Genomic DNA, 17,319 nt, shown 5'->3' on the forward strand with positions numbered 1-17,319 from the left:
CGCGCGACTCGCTTGGATGTCGGGCCAGGTGGCCGACCGATTTGCCGCGACCACAATGACGCGTGGGCCGTGGAATTGTCCTGCGTCCGTCCGTTCGGCCTTTTTGCCTCCGCGTCCTATCGTCGCGATGACGAAACGAGCCGTGAGAGCGCTCAGACGATCGCCGACGCCTCGCTCACTCGCGGGAAATTGCCACGCTGGGTCTGCTCCGCGACCTCTTTCGCGTCTCTGCAAGCGGGAACGCTTTGTGATTTATCGCTGCTCACCTAGACCAGGTGTTGCGAGCCTCGAGTGCCAGAGGTTTCAGAAGAGATGGAGAGAAGGACTTTGCAGCAGAGAGATTTTGAAGATGAGACGGGGTGGATCTACCACTAGTGAAAATGAAGCCCTTAGTATTAGAATGCCTTCCCAGTTTGATAGCTATGAAGAACATGCTGCTAAAATACTGCCAAGAGAGATTCTCTTGCAGAGGCTACAAATGGGACCCTGAAATCGGAGCAAGAATGCCAAGCAGCTCCTCAAGCAGGGACCTCTATGAAGTCGACGATGTGACGATATTCTAGGTGGTATACAAGATTTATCGCGGCTCAGATGGAAGAGAAATAGGTGGCCATTGATACGGTCCTCGAACCGAAGCCTCGTTGAAATGAATTTCTAGCGAGATTAATAGCTTCATTTGCCACGTCAACCGGGGTCCAAGAACCAATCTAGCCTATGATAAATTCCTCGCCTTGATAGAATAGTAAGGAGGCATTCGTCGAGGGGAAAGACGACGCCTGAAAGGTAAAAGTGTTCAATTTCGTATCGAATTGGGCGTCTCTGAGCACAGTCGCGGAAGGAAGATCCTCTGTCCCGTTTAATTCGCCGCGCGTGGGCGTCGAACAAGAAACGATCCTAAGCGTCAGTTAGCGTTAGCCACTCGGTCACCGGAGTTCCTTGGCTCACAGATCCCTCGCTCTCGCCCCTTTCCCCTCTCCTGCGATCCCCCTCCTCTCTGCCCCTCGACGACCCGGTCGGACAGCCTTGAATACCAACGATCGTCACTTCCTTCCTCTCGTCAATGTTTTCCAACGCACTGGCTACTGAATTTCAATTCGCCGCCTCGTTCTGATGCACGAATTCCTGCTGGTTGTTCGAACGCGATCATAGTAATAAATGACTATCGAAGACTTTCGAATATACAGGCTGTTCGACGACAGGTGTCAGAAATTTTAAAGGGTGACTCTATAAGCCAAAATGAGAGGAAAACGAGGATAGATGAAATTGTGTTTCTGGCTACGTTTTGAAGTTATTAATTAGGTCAAGAAAATGCCTAAAATGCGAATAAAATATGTCTGTCTTTGGACTTATTCTACTGCCACCGTGCAAGTGATACATCCGACACAGGGAAATCAGTAGAATAAGTTCCTAGTCAGACACAGCGATTTCAGTAGAATAGGCTCCGAGCCAAGCTCAGTAATGTCAGTAGAATACGTCCCAAGTCAGACACACTTTACTCCCATATTAAGCATTTTCTTGAAAATCAATATCTCTGTAACTCCTCGAAAGTACTTTTATTACTCCCTCAAATATCTTTCACTTTACATACGCAGCTATTCAGTCATTTTAAGCTGACCCCAATTTCACCCTCGCATATTCCCTCTTATCAGGGTCTACAGTCTACATTATAGAAGCCTCGAAAATTCGCTTGGAGTAAATCGCGTGCAGCGGCGAATGGCAGCGCTGTCGAAAAGGATGGAAGGGGGCAGGAAAGTTGTCGGAGAGAAAATAGCCGGTCGCGATTGTCGGTGGATCGGCACGTGGCTCGTCGTCGGGCCATTATAAAACACCGTGTTACGTGCGTGGGTCGGGCACGTAAGCATCGCTAGCTGTGCGTCCCTTTTTTTTTCGCGCTCGGCTCGGTCGCGCGCGTGCTCACGAGAATGCACCGCAGCACGCTCGCACACGGCCGCGCCGTGCCGCGGATTTTTACGCCGGCGAAGCGCGCGAGCGTACATACGCGCCGCGATTTCAATGCGATACTTTCAGCCGCGGCTCCGATTCGACATATCTCGATCCGGTTCGCCCACGAGAACCCGGGGCCACGTCGATGTGTATGAATATGCAACGATAACGTGCGCGATTTATTTATAAGTATGACGCCGGAGATCGATCCCTCGAGGAGAGGCAGGCGTGAAAAATCGATATAATATTATCAAAACGCGACGTTACGAAACGATGGAAAGCGCCGAGCGATCGCGCCCCGCGCCCGATATCTCGAAATTGCGCGCGCTCCAGCCTTCCAGCGCTCCTGCCTCCACGCGGACACGTGCTGTCACTGCTCTACTGGGTGAACTTAACGTTAGCGTTTCGAACGACTTCATAGACTCCTGGGAGGAAATTTACAATTTATTAATTCATTTCATTGGGAATAAGTAAAAAGATAAACTGTATTACTTGAGTATGTACATATGTTCCTAATGACACGTGTCTGTATGCAAGACACAGGGTATACAAAAATCCTGGTCTATTACTAAATGAGATTTAATCTCTTCTTTCCTGTTTGAATCTAAACGACTGTCCGCCACGCAACTTTGAAGCGGCGAACAATAAAAAGCGCTCGTTGAAGCTGGTTCACCCTGTAGCGCAGCGCGTGGAACGCTGGCGTCGTGTGTCCCCCTGCGATTTTTCTTTCCCCGCCGAGATTTTTGCCACGGTTACACACTATCGTATGAATTGTGGACCAGTCCCAGCGATTGGTTATCTGGCAAGCAGGCGAGCTCGCTCGCTCGCGCCGTTACGTACCGTCCGAGCTGCGTTCCGAGTTAATTCGAGAGTACACGCGCGCGACACGCGATAAATTAGATAGAACGTAAACGAGATTGTCGGAACTATTCTCGATCCGCGAATTCGATCGCCGCGTAATTTATGCCCGACACGTGTGGGATTATGAGCGAAGTCTCTCTCGGCGCTGCGCGAGAGCTTATCGCCCTGCCAGCATGTTGCTATTTCTGGCGATCTTTACAGAGAGGATCGATGATCCTTGCAACAGAAAAATCGATGCATTTTTTAGTCGATTCTGTTCGATACAGAAGAAACTCTGCTATATTTGAAACGAGTCGCGATAAGTTAAGAGAGATGCTCTTTGGAAGTTATCGGACTCGTTAAAATTTAATGTGCTTCTGGGTTAAAAGAAAAATGCGCAAAGCACTTTACGAGGGGAATTATAAATCATCGAATGCGTAGAAATGTTTGAGAAAAGAGTGAATGTCGAGGAAGCCCTATGTCTATGCTTATCACTTGCGTCGTGGAGACTTTAACGAGTGGATAAGAGCGACGCGAGTACAGAAACGCTCTTTCCCTGCTCCGTCGAGCTATTTTCGCAAAAATGTCGCACTCCTCTTAATGCTGTCCTAAATTATGCCACAATTTCGACATTCCACAGCCCGTGCCACGTTCCAGCGCCCCATCCCGCTAAAAAACAAAATTCCACCGACTCTCGCGAGCACCAAGCGTCTCTCGTGCTCCGAAAATTCCCGACGCCCCTGCAAGTCGAGACAAACACGAATCGTGGTCGTCGGTATTCTAAAATTACCTTAAACGTCGGGTAGAATCGTTGGAGGCTTGAAACACGGTACTGCACGGTCGTTCTTCGCGTAGCACACGCGTCCGCGAACCAGTCGTCGCTTAATAACCAGGTAACGTCGTTAGGGAGGTAATTATCGGCCGCGAGTACAAGAGGCGCAACGACTCCCCGAAAATACGCTCATTACGACGGCGAGCAGGGAGCTCAGCCGTTTCGTAATGGAAAATTATGTCGGAATTATGCGACGCGGTCCATGAAGGCCTCGTTTCCAGAGGAGAGCCGATAACCTCGGCCGAACGCTTAATGAGACATCTTCATTAATGAAACGTCCCACGCGACCGGCCCGTTTTCCATTATAAAACTCGACAACTACAGCCGAGCCTGTTTTTGCCGACTCGGGTTGCCTGTCTGCCCGCTCTCCACGAGGAAACTCGACATTTTCACTGGCTCGTGGCGGGAGGGAAACGAATTTCGTAATGGCCGACTAATTGGTCGGGCTCCGATTAAAAGAACCAGGTATCTCGGCTCTCCTAACGAAACACTCAGCCTGCTTGCCTCCAAAACCTTCCACTCTCTCCTACCGAGTCACTCAGCGTGCTTCGAGGTTGTACCCTAAAACACCTGGACATTTTCTTTGACAAGTGTACTCCTTGGCGGGAATATTCGAACGTGTAAAGGGTCTGCATACTGTGCCCATGTACTTCCAGTCAGTCTAACTGCTTCAAAGGGCTCGAACGCGTCGCAAAGTGGGTTAACTCTGCTGGAAGTTGCCACGCTGCGTTCAGGGCCGTCTCGCGGACGTCCTCCGCGGGCGTGCGCGCAGGAACAAGGTCGTAAAAGCCGGTATCGGTCGCTTTTACGGCTAAGAAAGCCGAAAGTTACGATCCTGCTTTTCATTTAATTAATTTCACTGGCAGGCGCGTTGTTGGTCTAATAGCGAGGCGAGTCGCGTAGAAAAACGCTCCTTTTCGTGTCGTCGCGACTGTAATTGGACGCCAATGAGATTTTTCGAGGCGGGTCTCGCCACATAATCGAATCAGGTAAGGACATACCGAGGGGACCGCGAACAGGGCTGGGATCGAGCGACTTTTAGCGCTTAGGGGAAAAAGCGCGAATGCGCGGAACGTGCCGTCTACTGGCTCACGTGCAAAGGTCGCGCTAATGGGATCACGCGGAAGAGGGCGGAGAAGAAGGCCCATACTCGTGGCCTCGCAATTTCTTGTCCCCCTTGGACCGAGCGCCGCTTCTTTACATTGTCGATTCTAAGTGAAGAAGAAGAAGAGAATAGCAAAATGAAAATTCTTTACATTTATCTACTCTAGGCATCTCTCCATGTCTTAGAAATGAATGATCTAGGTATTATATGCAATGGAAACGGACTTCTGAAAAGATACAAATAATATTTGCCCATCACTGAAGCTTTTGTGCCTCGATGAAGTTGCAGCATCATGGCGACTCCAGGAGTAGAGGAACACTGGACCCGATAGGTTCGAGAACGGTCGAGTAAATTTTATCGAAGGATTCCGTGCCCACACGAAGCCGACCGAGGCTCGAATCGACCTTAAATTACTCGCGATCCCCGAGTCGAAGTCGTCTCGAACTTTTGAGTCACACCCGACCTGCCGTCCACTCGCATGCGGATAATGGCGATGGACGGAGGAAGAAAGAGATAACTTAGACGAGGAGAAAGACGAACGCGAGAGGACCGAGCGAGCTGTAGGGGGAGAGAGAGGAGCGAGGGATACTCGGTAAAGTCTCAAATCGGCCCGCACCCTTCTTCCAGCAGAATTTACGATTGTCCACGCGAAAGCGTAGGTAATCGTCGATGATATCACCGTTATAAATAGGCACGCCTCCTGTCTCTCGTATATTTATACCAGCACAGCCGCGCGCGGCCTGCACCTACCTGTCCGCGCGAATATTCCCTCTCTTTCGCGACTATTACTCTTCAAGAGAGCGCAATCTCGCGCGTGGCCGCGTGTGTGCACGCACACGTACAGGTGGTCGTCCGAGCCACCGAGCGCGACTTGTCCCCTGACAGTGACGTCAGGATTACGGGGGCAGAAATGCGAGATGTCGGCCCACGAGTGGATTTCCACGAGGGAAAAGCACGCGGGAACCTCCGAGAGCGTTCGAAGCATTCTAGTTCGCGGCCTCTCGAAACAGCTGCGACCACAGCCGTGTTCCGGCCGATGGAGCGTGCTAGGTCGATGGAAGGATTCTGCATCGATTGTACAGTTGATTGGAGGAAAAAAGTGCTAGGCCACGAAAGATGTGAGTTTATCTCAGATGAGGCTTCAATCGGTAAAAAAGAAATGTGTTCTGTCTTTCTCTGGCAGCTGTCTAATTCGAGATCTGCTTTTTTCTAATGGTGCAGTACTCCACTCGAAGCAGAAAATCAGAGATGTGGTTTTTACAGTCGAGGAGCCTAGAGCACCGAGGTACAGATGTATAGAAGAGAGGATACGCGTAGCTTTTCGCTAGCTCTCATTCATTCATTCTTACGAATGGGTTTCACAAACCTGTTCGACGTTTCAAGAGTGCCTGCAATGAACTCTACACTCCCATCGCGAGCTTTTCTATACTTCATTTCCATAATAAAGATCCTACAATTACGCTTATTAATCAGTCTCATTAGAGCTGCGCAGGCCGCGTTCGCAAGTCTAATTTCTCCTACTTTGTCTCCATTATGCACGCGAGCTAGTTTGTGCAACGCTACGCGTGCGCCGCCCACACGAACTCCATATGCTACCTTCTCTCTCGAAATCCCATTCCCCACGCGAGAGCCCTTCATCCTCCACTGTCAATCGCTTCAAAGCAACTTCGACGCCACTGCATCGATCCTCGATGGTCAAAGGAGGTCGCAGAAGGCCTCGTGTGCGTGAGCGGGCCCGAGTCCCTTAGGCAAAAAGTGATTGCAGAAAAAGACGAGCAATAAACGCGACAAAATGTCCCCTCTAAAGGTTGCAGCCGGTGGTCCTGGGCAGCTTTAACGAGGGCCGCGGGTCGACGTGGCCGCGGTTACGCGACTCCGAATTCGACGATGGACGAAAACGTCTGGAGCCGCGGGGGACAACGTATCGCGGCCGCTCGACGAATTTATACGTTCGATCGCTCCCGAGGTAGTTTAGAGCAGCGCGACGCTCGCGTGCTGCGGGGGATAACGTCCTACGGAACCGATAAAAAGTAACCGCGGCCCTTTTGCCACAAGGTGAAACGAATTTTCGGTTGGCTGTATTTTGTTGCCCCTCGTTGCGTGAGACCGCGATGAGTTATTGCCCGCCTGCGCTGTATTGTTGTTCCGTAGTGTTGCTGGGACCGATGTACCATGTTGCGTCCACTACGCGCCGAGGTGGTCGATATAACTTCTGCAGATGGAAGAGCCATGGGCTTCTGCTACCACAATGGTCTATGTATTCTCGAGCTATTTTTCTCAAATTATTCATACACCCTCTGTACTTCTGATCTCAGAAATTACAACCTTGTGTCTTTTATAAAGTCCATAAAGGCTCTAAACGACCTTCATCGCGCAGTCTATCCGCAATTTGGTCGAGGCATCCAATAACAGGAAGTGACGAGAGGAGAGAAAGCTGTGGCTTGGCAGTTCGGCGAGCAAAAGAAATCGGCGGGTACCGAATCGACCAAGGGAACGAGTAACGAGCGAGCGATTACATGGCCGACGCTCGCGTAATGGCGAGAGCCGAGCACGTTAAAAGGGCCGTGCTTCTTCCCGATTACAGGCGGCCTGGCCTGTAACTGCATGAATAACTGCAACATCGGAGGTGCACGCAACACTGTTTCACGCACACGCTCGCAAGCGTCTCGCATAATAACCGAGGCCCGCGGCACCGATCGGAAGCGATCGTCGTCGCAGGTGGAACCGTTAGCCGTTTTCATCGTTTATTCCGGACGTCGAAGACCGACACTTCCTTCTCCGCGCGCGCTGGAAGCCAATGTCGCGATCGATCGGGGGCGTGGACGTGCCCGCGATGCAACGGGAAGCTTCGATTTATATTTACTCGCGGCCGTGACCGGGATTAACCCCTTCGTCGCTCTAGGATATCAGTTCTTTAGAGCGGGAGGAAGAAGAAAAGAGAATATTTTACTTCTTCACTTATTATGGCTTTGATATTTTAAAGAACACTGTAAAAATGGGGTGAGTTGGTACGTAAGTTCAGGTCAGGGTTTCTCGACTAAAGAATCTTAGAGAAGTCCTGCTCTGACAGTAAATTCTATTTAAATAGTAATTACTAGTAGTCGCCTTTACGGTATTCCTTTTCCGAGACACCTATGCTCATTCATATAAGAACCACTGAAAAGTGATTCAGATAAAAAGCGCAGTACACAAAGTACGTATCACAGTTAACGCAGGGACACGTACGTCCAGCAAGCCAGACAGCTAAAAATTCCCGCGGCGTATCGAGCCATCTCGTCGAGTGCGCCACCGTGCGCGCAAATACCAAAAGGCCGCGACATCGGCGGGTAATTGCTCGATACTCCGTATTCCGCGATCGTTACACTGTCGTCGCGTCGAGTATCCGGCCTCGAGGTGGCGGTAAAAACGGGCCTCGATCGTGCGAGCGAAAATCGCGGAGGGTTGACGAAAACACGCGGGAATCGGTGGTTGGATCGGCGGCAAGAACGGGTCGATCGCGCAGCGCGTCCTCCGCCGCGGCGACGGAGGGTCGTAAAGCGCCGGGACGACAAGGGCAGCGGTGGCGGGCAAAAAGGGAGCAATAAAATGTAAATGCACTCACATTCCTTGTTGCGATCCATGGCGTGTTGAAGGGGCGAGTCGTCGACCTCCGCCTTCGGCGGCGACTGATTACCCTCGGCCATCTCCGCTCCTCCCGTTGATCCTGGAACACCCGCGGTCTTCCTTCCTGCCACGTCCGCCGCTTTATCCTGCTGCGGCGACGGCTTCGTCCCTTTCTTACCGTTTCCAGCGTCCCTGCGGGTCCGATACGAGGACCGAAACGAGCAAAACGTTCCGCGTTTTGGTGAATTAATCTTTCATACGTCCCGACGAGCGCCCTCGGAATCGGCCGACCGACCGCGAGACCAGGAGAATGCGACGGCAAAACGAGTGTCAATCGATCCTGGGATCGGCCTCCTCCCGAATCGCGTTTTTGCCGACGATCGAGGAATGACGGATCAATCGACACTCGATCGAGCCATGGCGAACGTTTTCATCAGAAAGCGTCGGAAACGGTCGCCTCTCCTCCTCGGCCCGCGGCTCGTCCATGACTGACCCTTCTGCTCGAGGCAAGAAACGAACCCGGCAGTGTTATGGTTATGAAGGTTCTTTTCAATTTGCTTTTGGGGATACAGGAGATTTCATTCGGTGGATGGTGCATGGAGGAAGGGGCGAGAGTTTTTGCAGAAGACCGCAAGGGTTGCTCGAGCTTTCTTTATATTCTGCGGTTGGGGTATATGATTTATGGGATTCTTCAGGTTTATGGCCCGTTGATTGCCGAGGCGTGCCTCATGCGTGGTAGGCAGATGTTTCTTTTAATTAGGCGTGAAGAATGAATTGTCTTCAGGGTGTAGGAGCTTCTACGAGGATAAGCAGATGAGGTACTGGGGTCTGAGGAAAAGAACTTTAATTTTACAAGGGAGATCATGATGCAAATTATAGCTGTTCTTCTATTTTTCATATCAAGTGTCTTATTACTGACGCAATGACTCTAATCTAGATCATTAGCAAATCTTTAGATCCAGTTCAATTACACGGCGCCAGTTACCCAATTACTAATCACTATTACCATAATTAGCACGCCCGTTTATCCTCCACGCTCATACCAGTTTACTACGTTATACCGATAACACAATTTCAGCAAGGAATCTCCTTCGCGACGAGACAAAAGTATCCAATTAAAGTTTATCAAGAAACAGGTACTCGGCAGTAATTTCGAAACTCCGTTACTACCGTGGCCACGCCGAGATATCGCGTTCTTTATTAAGTGCTACTCGCGTTGCCAGCGTTCCTCAGTAGACGCTCGTCGTATCTCGCTTGGTTCATCGCGTATTTCGCGAGATGAGTTACGATGCGCGATAACCCGCGATATAATATCGATACGATTTATCTCGCGACATTCCTGCACCTTAAATATCCTGGTATGATATTCTCGTCCGAACGAGGGCGGACAATTTATTTGGCGACCAGCACCCTCTGTGCCCTCTCTCTCTGAACCGGGTCACTCGAGGGAGAGAGGCGAATAAAATATCGCGAGGAAGATAAGCGGAAAGTTCAGAGAAAATTACAAGTGGGCGATTAAATATTTTAATACTGAGTTAGTAGCTCGTAACCACAAAAGTATGTACCGAGAAGAGATCGCTCGTCACGAGGCGAGATAGAGGCTAGTCGTTAAGAGCGTTTATATTCTCGCGGGCCGATTACGATACCAAATTATGGGTTGATCGGTCGGGGGAACGTAGCCTAGCTGTGAAACCCCTGTCTTTTTGTCTTGACGCGTTTATCGTTGAAAATATGAGCGTTTAATAAAAAGGAGACATTCCTTGGACGTTTAGGTGAAGTGTTAGGTTTATTAGTGTTATCGAGGAAGATTATATGCTAATATGGTAATAGTCAACATGGATCAATGTAAAGTGCTTGAAAGGGTCAGTCATTGACCAGAATCAGCCGAAAGCTAGCAAAATGGCGAAAAGGTAGTCACCTCTCGTCCTTAGATTCGCGCCTGGCTTCCTTCCTGTCCCTCTCCTTGTCCTTGAGGCTGTCCGCCTTCTTCGCCTTTGACTTCGACTTGGAATCACCCTTGGTGACCTTATGCTCAAGGACGGTGCTGGAGTCGGCAACCACGGTGCCCTCACTGTTCAACTGACCGCCGGAAGTGCTCGACGAAGAGGAAGTCGAGGCACGGCTGTTAGTATAGTCCTGCACGAGGAGTGCACCTCGTTATCCGGGATTCGTTCAAGGACGCTGGCAAGGCCTCCGATCGGTACGAGGGGGCCACGGGGAAAGGACAAGCAGCTTACCTTAAACCACTCCGGGTATATCGCGCTGATGGTGTCCAGAAGATCCTGATCGAGCTGAATCCTCCAGAACGGGGAGCCGCTGTCCAACCTGTGGCCAGACTCTGCAACACACCAGAAGTCGAGTCTTTAATAACCTCTCATCGGAACTCGACAATCGCTAAATAATACCCTCCCACCACGTTTCGTATTCCAAACGACCACCGAGCAAAAAGGCAGAGGCGGCACTTAAACGGGCCAGAGCCACCAACAGAAGGAAAGGGTTTTTCTGTCCACGAGTGCATCCGTGCCCTCCTGGATCGGCGACCCCATCGATCACGGGGTGAATTCGTCGCGATTAAATATAGGATTTAGAGTGTGCAAGCGTACGACCCACCGCGCGAAGGCTGACCGGTTGGGCCCTCGAGTAGTCATTCCCACCGCATAAGGGCTAATGGTACCCCGACGACCAATAGCTCGAAGGCGTATCAAAACCTCGCGGAATGCTGGCCGCCCGTTTCTTTCGTGGATTCCGCGGGATTCCCTGCCTAATTTAAACGTTCGTCCCTGGCTGGAAGGGATCACCTCTGGACACGGAGCAGACGAAGGACGAGAAATCTCTCTCTCCGCGCGAGGGGACGGGGGCTGGGGGGTGGGTACACCTCGTTACGACGACATTCTACGGTCGAGACGCGTGCCCTGCCTTCGTGATCGAGCCACCGAGAACCGGAGGCAGACGGCGGATCGGAAAAAGGAGGAAGAGGGCTCCCGCGGGACTTTCGGACTCCTTACCCGACAGAAGACACGGGTTCGTCGCAGTCTTTGCTCGCGACTCTTAAATAGTCGAGGAAAAACTCTATTTTCTGGGTGCTCTTTTCTTCCTGATGAGGATCCCCGTCGAGAGATGGCGATTTATAAGGTGATGGGTGATGATTCAGGGATTGGGGGATGCGATGTTCTTCGATGGACTCTTTTATGCAACAGAAAATGCGGATTTGGTTTTTCTTTGGATATCTTGAAGTCCTCTCAGCGGGAGCTTCCTGCAGCCTTCAGGGTGGGTCAGAGAAACGGGTCAGCTCGAAGCAGGACTAAAGGGAAGGGAGAACGGGCGACGGGGCAGATTTCACCTTAACCCAATAAGTGATTAGTGAGCCGCGGTGCTGGAGAACGGAATAAATGGTCAATCAGTATGCGCGCGCCGAACAATCCGCTGTAAATCACGCCGTGAATCATTCGTCGACATAAATCTAGCCTCTCGGGGCTGATCAATGCGATCCCAACCGGTCCGACACATTAGTTAAACGCTGTACAGCGCGGTGGTTTACGGGGCACGTCCCGCCTAGCGCCTCAGAATCCCTCGGTTCGGAGGATAAAAACCGTCGCCGATGCCAACGCCCTAATAGCACCGATTCGAGGGGGGGACGATCGGAAACGATACATCACGGCTGATCCGCGATGCCTCGATCGGATAACGCTGCAGCAGCCTTGTCGTGGGCTGCCTGCTCTCTGATCAGACGACACCTTTCACAGTGGACGCGAGGGGCCTCTATTCACTCAACCTCCATGACAATTCTCAGAAGCTGACGCTGATTATTAAGAGTTCTTGGCAGAACTGCGGGCTCCACATCGAGTGGGCTCTTCAGGACATCGCCCACCCTGAATTTCCTGCTTCGAGGAGGAAAGGCACAGGAGCTACCTTATTAATCGAGCAGCAAGTCGAAATTGCTCTCAGCACGAACATGAAACGCACCTATATTAATGACAGAACGTAAACGGCGGTAATATCCCCGACTGGTTCCACGCGAGCCTCCACCAAAGTCCTCCCGGCATAATTACGATAATATAGAGATACACGGCTCGGGGCTACACCATTGGATACTAATTGCCTTCCGTATCACGCCCTATACATCATACCAATAAGCTGCCACTACTGGTTTCACGCGGGAACCTGGGACTAGTTTCCCCGAGCAGAAAAACCAGCGAGCCCTGGGAGCTCAGCTTTCGAGAAGACCTACGGAAAGCCAGCGAGTCGCAAGAACGGTCCCTGGACCCACGAAAACAATAACAAACCTCGGTGACTGGTTTCGCTGATCGGGGGCCCAGGACGCCCCCCTGGCGGAACATATTCCGTGGAAGATCCCGAATGCGAAATGCATTCCTTGGAAGCGGCCACGGCATCGACTGCCCGTCGAAATTCGGGCAAATAAATCTCGCGCTTCTCTCTTTCTCCTTGTCCCTCTCGGGCCTCCTCTGCGCCACGTCCTACTCTTCTTCTCCTCGCTCGTGATCCTTCGATCTTCGATCCACTTGCACACTGACGCGGCCGTCCGCGGAACATGCCCGCGAGTATACGTGTACACGTGTACAAGTCCACACGCATCCGACAGGGCCCTATACTGGGTGGCTCGGTTTTCATCTGGACGCCCTTCGCGTGGCTAGGGATTTCTGGGGATTTTTCTGTGGTCTATGAGAAGCAGAGGATTTTAGATTTTATTTTAGATTTCTATGGTGGAGAAAGGCTACGAGAGCATTGCTGGTTTATCTAAATTCGCTTTGAAGGATTCTCGTCGAGAGAAGTCTTTGCCTGTACAGTTTCTCTGAACATAGAGGGGACCTATCCCGTTCCACTTTATGGGATTCTATGGTTCAGCAAAGCTATATTTCTATAGGGAACATGCCGCCACGAAGAGGCGACAAAGGCGAAATCGCTAGAGAACAGTTTCCTCTTTCTTTCGAATTCCCTTCGTCGGCCACCCTCGCTGCGTGAAAGGTCATCGTAGAGAATCGACGTCTCGCGACTGGTTCGCGATAAACACCCTGTACACTCGCGGAACGTACACGTGGACAGGTAGGTCTCGGGGCACGTGTGCGTGCTCACGCATGCGCCGGCACAGTGGAGCACGTGCGTGTTCGCCCTTGCGGTTCGACCGGAGCCTCTGAGTCACTCTCTCGTCAGGGTCCGCGCTGGTAGCCGCGAAAAACTGCACGCTGCACTTCGGGAATGTCGTTGGCATGTACAGGGTGTTCCCCTTTGCTGCCGTCTGGCTGGCCGACAAGAACGGCGACGGTTCGCCTCGGGATTTCTCTTCCCCCTTTCTTCTCTCCTTTTTTCCCGTTGTTCGCGGCCCTTTCGGAGAACCGCCGAGCCTTTGACTCTTCCTACTATCGACGTGGACGCTCGCCGAGGACGCCGCGGCGGACAGTCTTTCGTGGAAAAGCCGCCCCTCGCGATTATGCAAGCTGTAATACCATCTCGAGGGATCATTTTTCATTTTCAATTGCCCTTGGGATTTAATTAAGTGCCTCCATAAGGGTAGCATCTTAATATTTTTTCTAGCATCCGCAGGCTGAGTTCAGAGCCGTTTTCATGGCATTTAAACTCGGCTACTTGTGGACTCGTCTCGAATGCCCGTCAGGATATTCACGAATCTCAGTCGATGAGGTTCATAAGAGGGAATGCTTGCAATTTCCAGAATTAATCGTGGCAATTTCCGAAATTGCCCCGAGGGGAACCGGATCTCGCCAGAGAGATACGTGTCTCAGCATCGTCTTCGACGCTGCTCTTCGATGACTTATTACCCCAGCGACGCTCTGCTCCGGGACTCCTTCTCGTTCTCTTGCTCCTTTTTCCGCTCTCGTCGAGAGATTATTTAGCACTCCATTTGTCGGCGGCATTGCTGGATTATAGAGCATCGAGAGATCGACCCAGTTGAGACCGACGCGTTTCCTCCCTCTCCTTCTCTCGCCACGGTGTCCTTCTTCCTCCTCTCGTCTGCGTGAGCGCACGCTCGGCTCGGTGCACGCTGCATTAAGTGCATACGCTGTTATTTTCACGCTCCTTCGTGTAGGTGAAACAAAGTTCCGCGGCGTCGGCATGGTGTTGTTTGGTCTGGCTTGATTGACCGTTTTATTTAATTATAAACGGCCTTTGTGCCGAGCGAAACTTGGCGTTTATGCGGATAGAGGACTCCTGCTGATTGTTTATTCAGGGATGCGGGGCGATTCTACCTGGCATGCTTCTACTTGGCAGTGATCGACGCTTCTACTCTATGTAATCTGCGCTTCAGGCCGATTGGTATTTATACCCGACAACACTGCGAAGTTTCAGTTTCACGAACTTCTCTATTGTTCTCCAATTCACTGTCAGAACTTTCATACTCTAGGGAAATCGCAATATTCCCCATTCGCTGCAGTTTCCCATGCAACTAGTTATGCAGGATGCATACAGAGTATCCACTAACCACCGTCGAAATAATTGAAGCTCCTCGGTGCAGAAGGGAGCAGAGGAGAGAGCAGAGGAGAGGCACGGTAAAAGAGGCACGTTCACAATAGCCGTGCTTTGCCGCTCATTAGAGGCAGGGTCATAGGTCAACTGGAACCGGCGCTTTGTGCTTCGTTCTTGTAACCTTACGTACAAACAATGTCCACGCACGGAGACGCCCTTCTCTACCCGCTGTCGAGGCAACCTTGCCCCGACCGTGTTCGATCCTTTGTCCAAAAATCAGCGGCGTTAATGAACGAACTTTTATTGAGCTCGTTGCTCGCTGTGGGCGTAGCCAACAGTCCAAACGTAGAGCAAAGCATGCAACGGGATCGACGGCTGTAATAAATTCACTTCCGTGTTCTCGTGGAACGTAATCCGTGATGATTCACGAGCCCCTGCACCTTCGACGTCTTTAATCCCTTTTTTTGAAACGCTTTCTTCTATCCTAGTCGGTGAAGAGCTTCGAGGAAAGCAAGATGCAGAAGGAGCATCTGCAATTTTTCTTGAAGAAAATTTGTGCAAGAAACCAAGATACCTGTCAGGAAATTGTCTGATTAAATTAGCAGACCTGATGAAATCAGTATGCTGATTCATGAACATACTAACATTGTACAGATTTAATTGTAGTAAAGTTAGTAGAACTGATCTTGCACAAACTATTCCCAAAAAAATAGATCTGGGTTAGGAAATCTTCCCTCTATTTCTTACTTTCCTTTACAATGAAGAGCAAGGTCAAAAGTGGAAGAGAATTCTGAATGATTTCTCCAGCGTTGGACTCAGGAAGCTCGAAGATAGCGAGGCTTAGAAAGACACAGACTTCCACTAGGCCTAGGCAGAGCTCGCAGTAGCGCTCCCATTGGAATTTCAAGTAGAAAGAGGCTTCCTAGTCAGACCTGCCGCTTCAATACCTAACACAGCCGGGGATCAGTGCCTCCTGGCAGCGGTCAGACACGTCAGTCTGAGAAGTCAAAGGGACTCCCAGGCGGCTAATCATCGATTAACCAAGCTCCGCGCGGAGGTGGTGCCTCGGTCGTCGGGTATAACCACCTAGCTTCCAACGGGGTGTCCCTTTGTTCTCTGCCCGTCCCACACGGGTTCCATTGAACCCGTACGATTATAAATTGCCCCGTGAAAGCGTGGCTGGCCTATGCTGGCCGGCAGCGTGCACTTTCCAGACACGTAAAGGGCCGAGACAACACACATCTACACGGGTTACAGCGCAACGGGGAGACTTATTTACCGGTGGGTACAGGCTCCACTTAACCCGTAACCCTCAGCTTCGTATATCTTGTCGACAATGCGTACCGATGAATTCAATACTTCCCGCCTCTACCCACCCTCCCCCCTCGCTTCCTCAATAAAGTCCAGCAAGAGAAATATGGCGCTGGATCAATGGTACTTTTCAACGGGCCCTATTTTTTGCCAGACGCTGCCGCGCGGACGCTGACTCCTCGTGTTCGCGGGTGGGTCGGGTAGGTACAGACTCTCGTAAGAATCTTACATGTGTTATATTTTAACTCTGAGTTGACTGTACCGAGGTGCTCTGCTGGTTCGAAGAGTTGAAGGGAACAGGGTGTCTGACATGAACAGGGCGATTCTACTTGCTTGGGTTAGAGATTTGAGTGTTTTAATACGGTAGCAATAGTGTCGTTAAAAATTCTCATTGTCACGGCAAGAAGACTGTGTCAGTAAAAGCGTGACACCATTCCAAGCTGATTTCCCCTCTGCCCAGGAAGCGCGGCCGAGGAATGTAACTGGTACGGCTATCTCAGAATGCAAAACGTGTACCCCTGCAGCACGTTGCAGCCTTATCGATACTCATTTCGCCCAGGAATCAAGATTCGACTGGGCCCGATCGAATCGAGGAGCTTGTTCGGCATATCGACGACATGCCGTTCGAGGGATCGTTATTAAAGAAAAGCATGTAGGGAACGATCGACGCTACCGATGTCGGTGCACCTCTGCTCATACTGTGCTTCTATTTTTTTTCGGTTCGATGGGATCGCGAGGATCGTCCGTGGGCGGAACGTTATGTAGCTGACGAAAGAGAGTCCGTTGCGGATCGATTTGCCTGAATCATCGTCGAACAGTTGATCCTACCAGTGTACAGTTGGATCATTGACTCGTTTTGTTCGCCTCCCGTTCTTCCAGGTGGATCGCGATCCACCGTGGGCGGAACGTCGTGAAGCCGACGAAAGAACGCGAATCGATTCCGATTGAATCATCCTCGGTCGCTTGACGCTACTGGCCAGAAGATCAACATTGCTTTCGATTTAATACTTTGCCAACAGCCCACATTATGCTCGACTTGTAACTGCTAAGCCACTTTATCTACAGATAAATAGTAGATCCCTTCTTATATACTGAGTAAGTAAGTAAGCCACAGTGCTCTGGTGTAAAATATATATTACCGGTTCTTCCTCCAAACGTGTTCCTTTCTCGAAACACTCCAAGGTTCCCAGCTTTCAGAGATTCGAAATTGCAATTGGTTTCAGTGACTTCACAATCGACGGTGATA

General features: G+C 50.9%; 1 protein-coding gene across 4 annotated transcripts in view; it reads right to left on the reverse strand.

The window, feature by feature from the left end:
- Nucleotides 1-17,319, reverse strand: part of LOC143185668 (uncharacterized) — a 185,052-nt gene that overhangs the window by 57,361 nt on the left and 110,372 nt on the right. For all 4 annotated transcript variants that reach the window (XM_076388865.1, XM_076388881.1, XM_076388872.1 and 1 more), the window contains exons 2-4: nucleotides 10,562-10,662; nucleotides 10,243-10,460; nucleotides 8,323-8,516 (exon numbers count right to left, since the gene is read on the reverse strand). In XM_076388865.1, coding sequence (XP_076244980.1) covers nucleotides 8,323-8,516; nucleotides 10,243-10,460; nucleotides 10,562-10,662 — 513 coding nt within the window. The remainder of the gene's footprint in view (nucleotides 1-8,322; nucleotides 8,517-10,242; nucleotides 10,461-10,561; nucleotides 10,663-17,319) is intronic.

The sequence above is a fragment of the Calliopsis andreniformis genome, chromosome 2 (genome assembly GCF_051401765.1).
Source record: "Calliopsis andreniformis isolate RMS-2024a chromosome 2, iyCalAndr_principal, whole genome shotgun sequence".
Lineage (NCBI taxonomy): Eukaryota > Metazoa > Arthropoda > Insecta > Hymenoptera > Andrenidae > Calliopsis > Calliopsis andreniformis.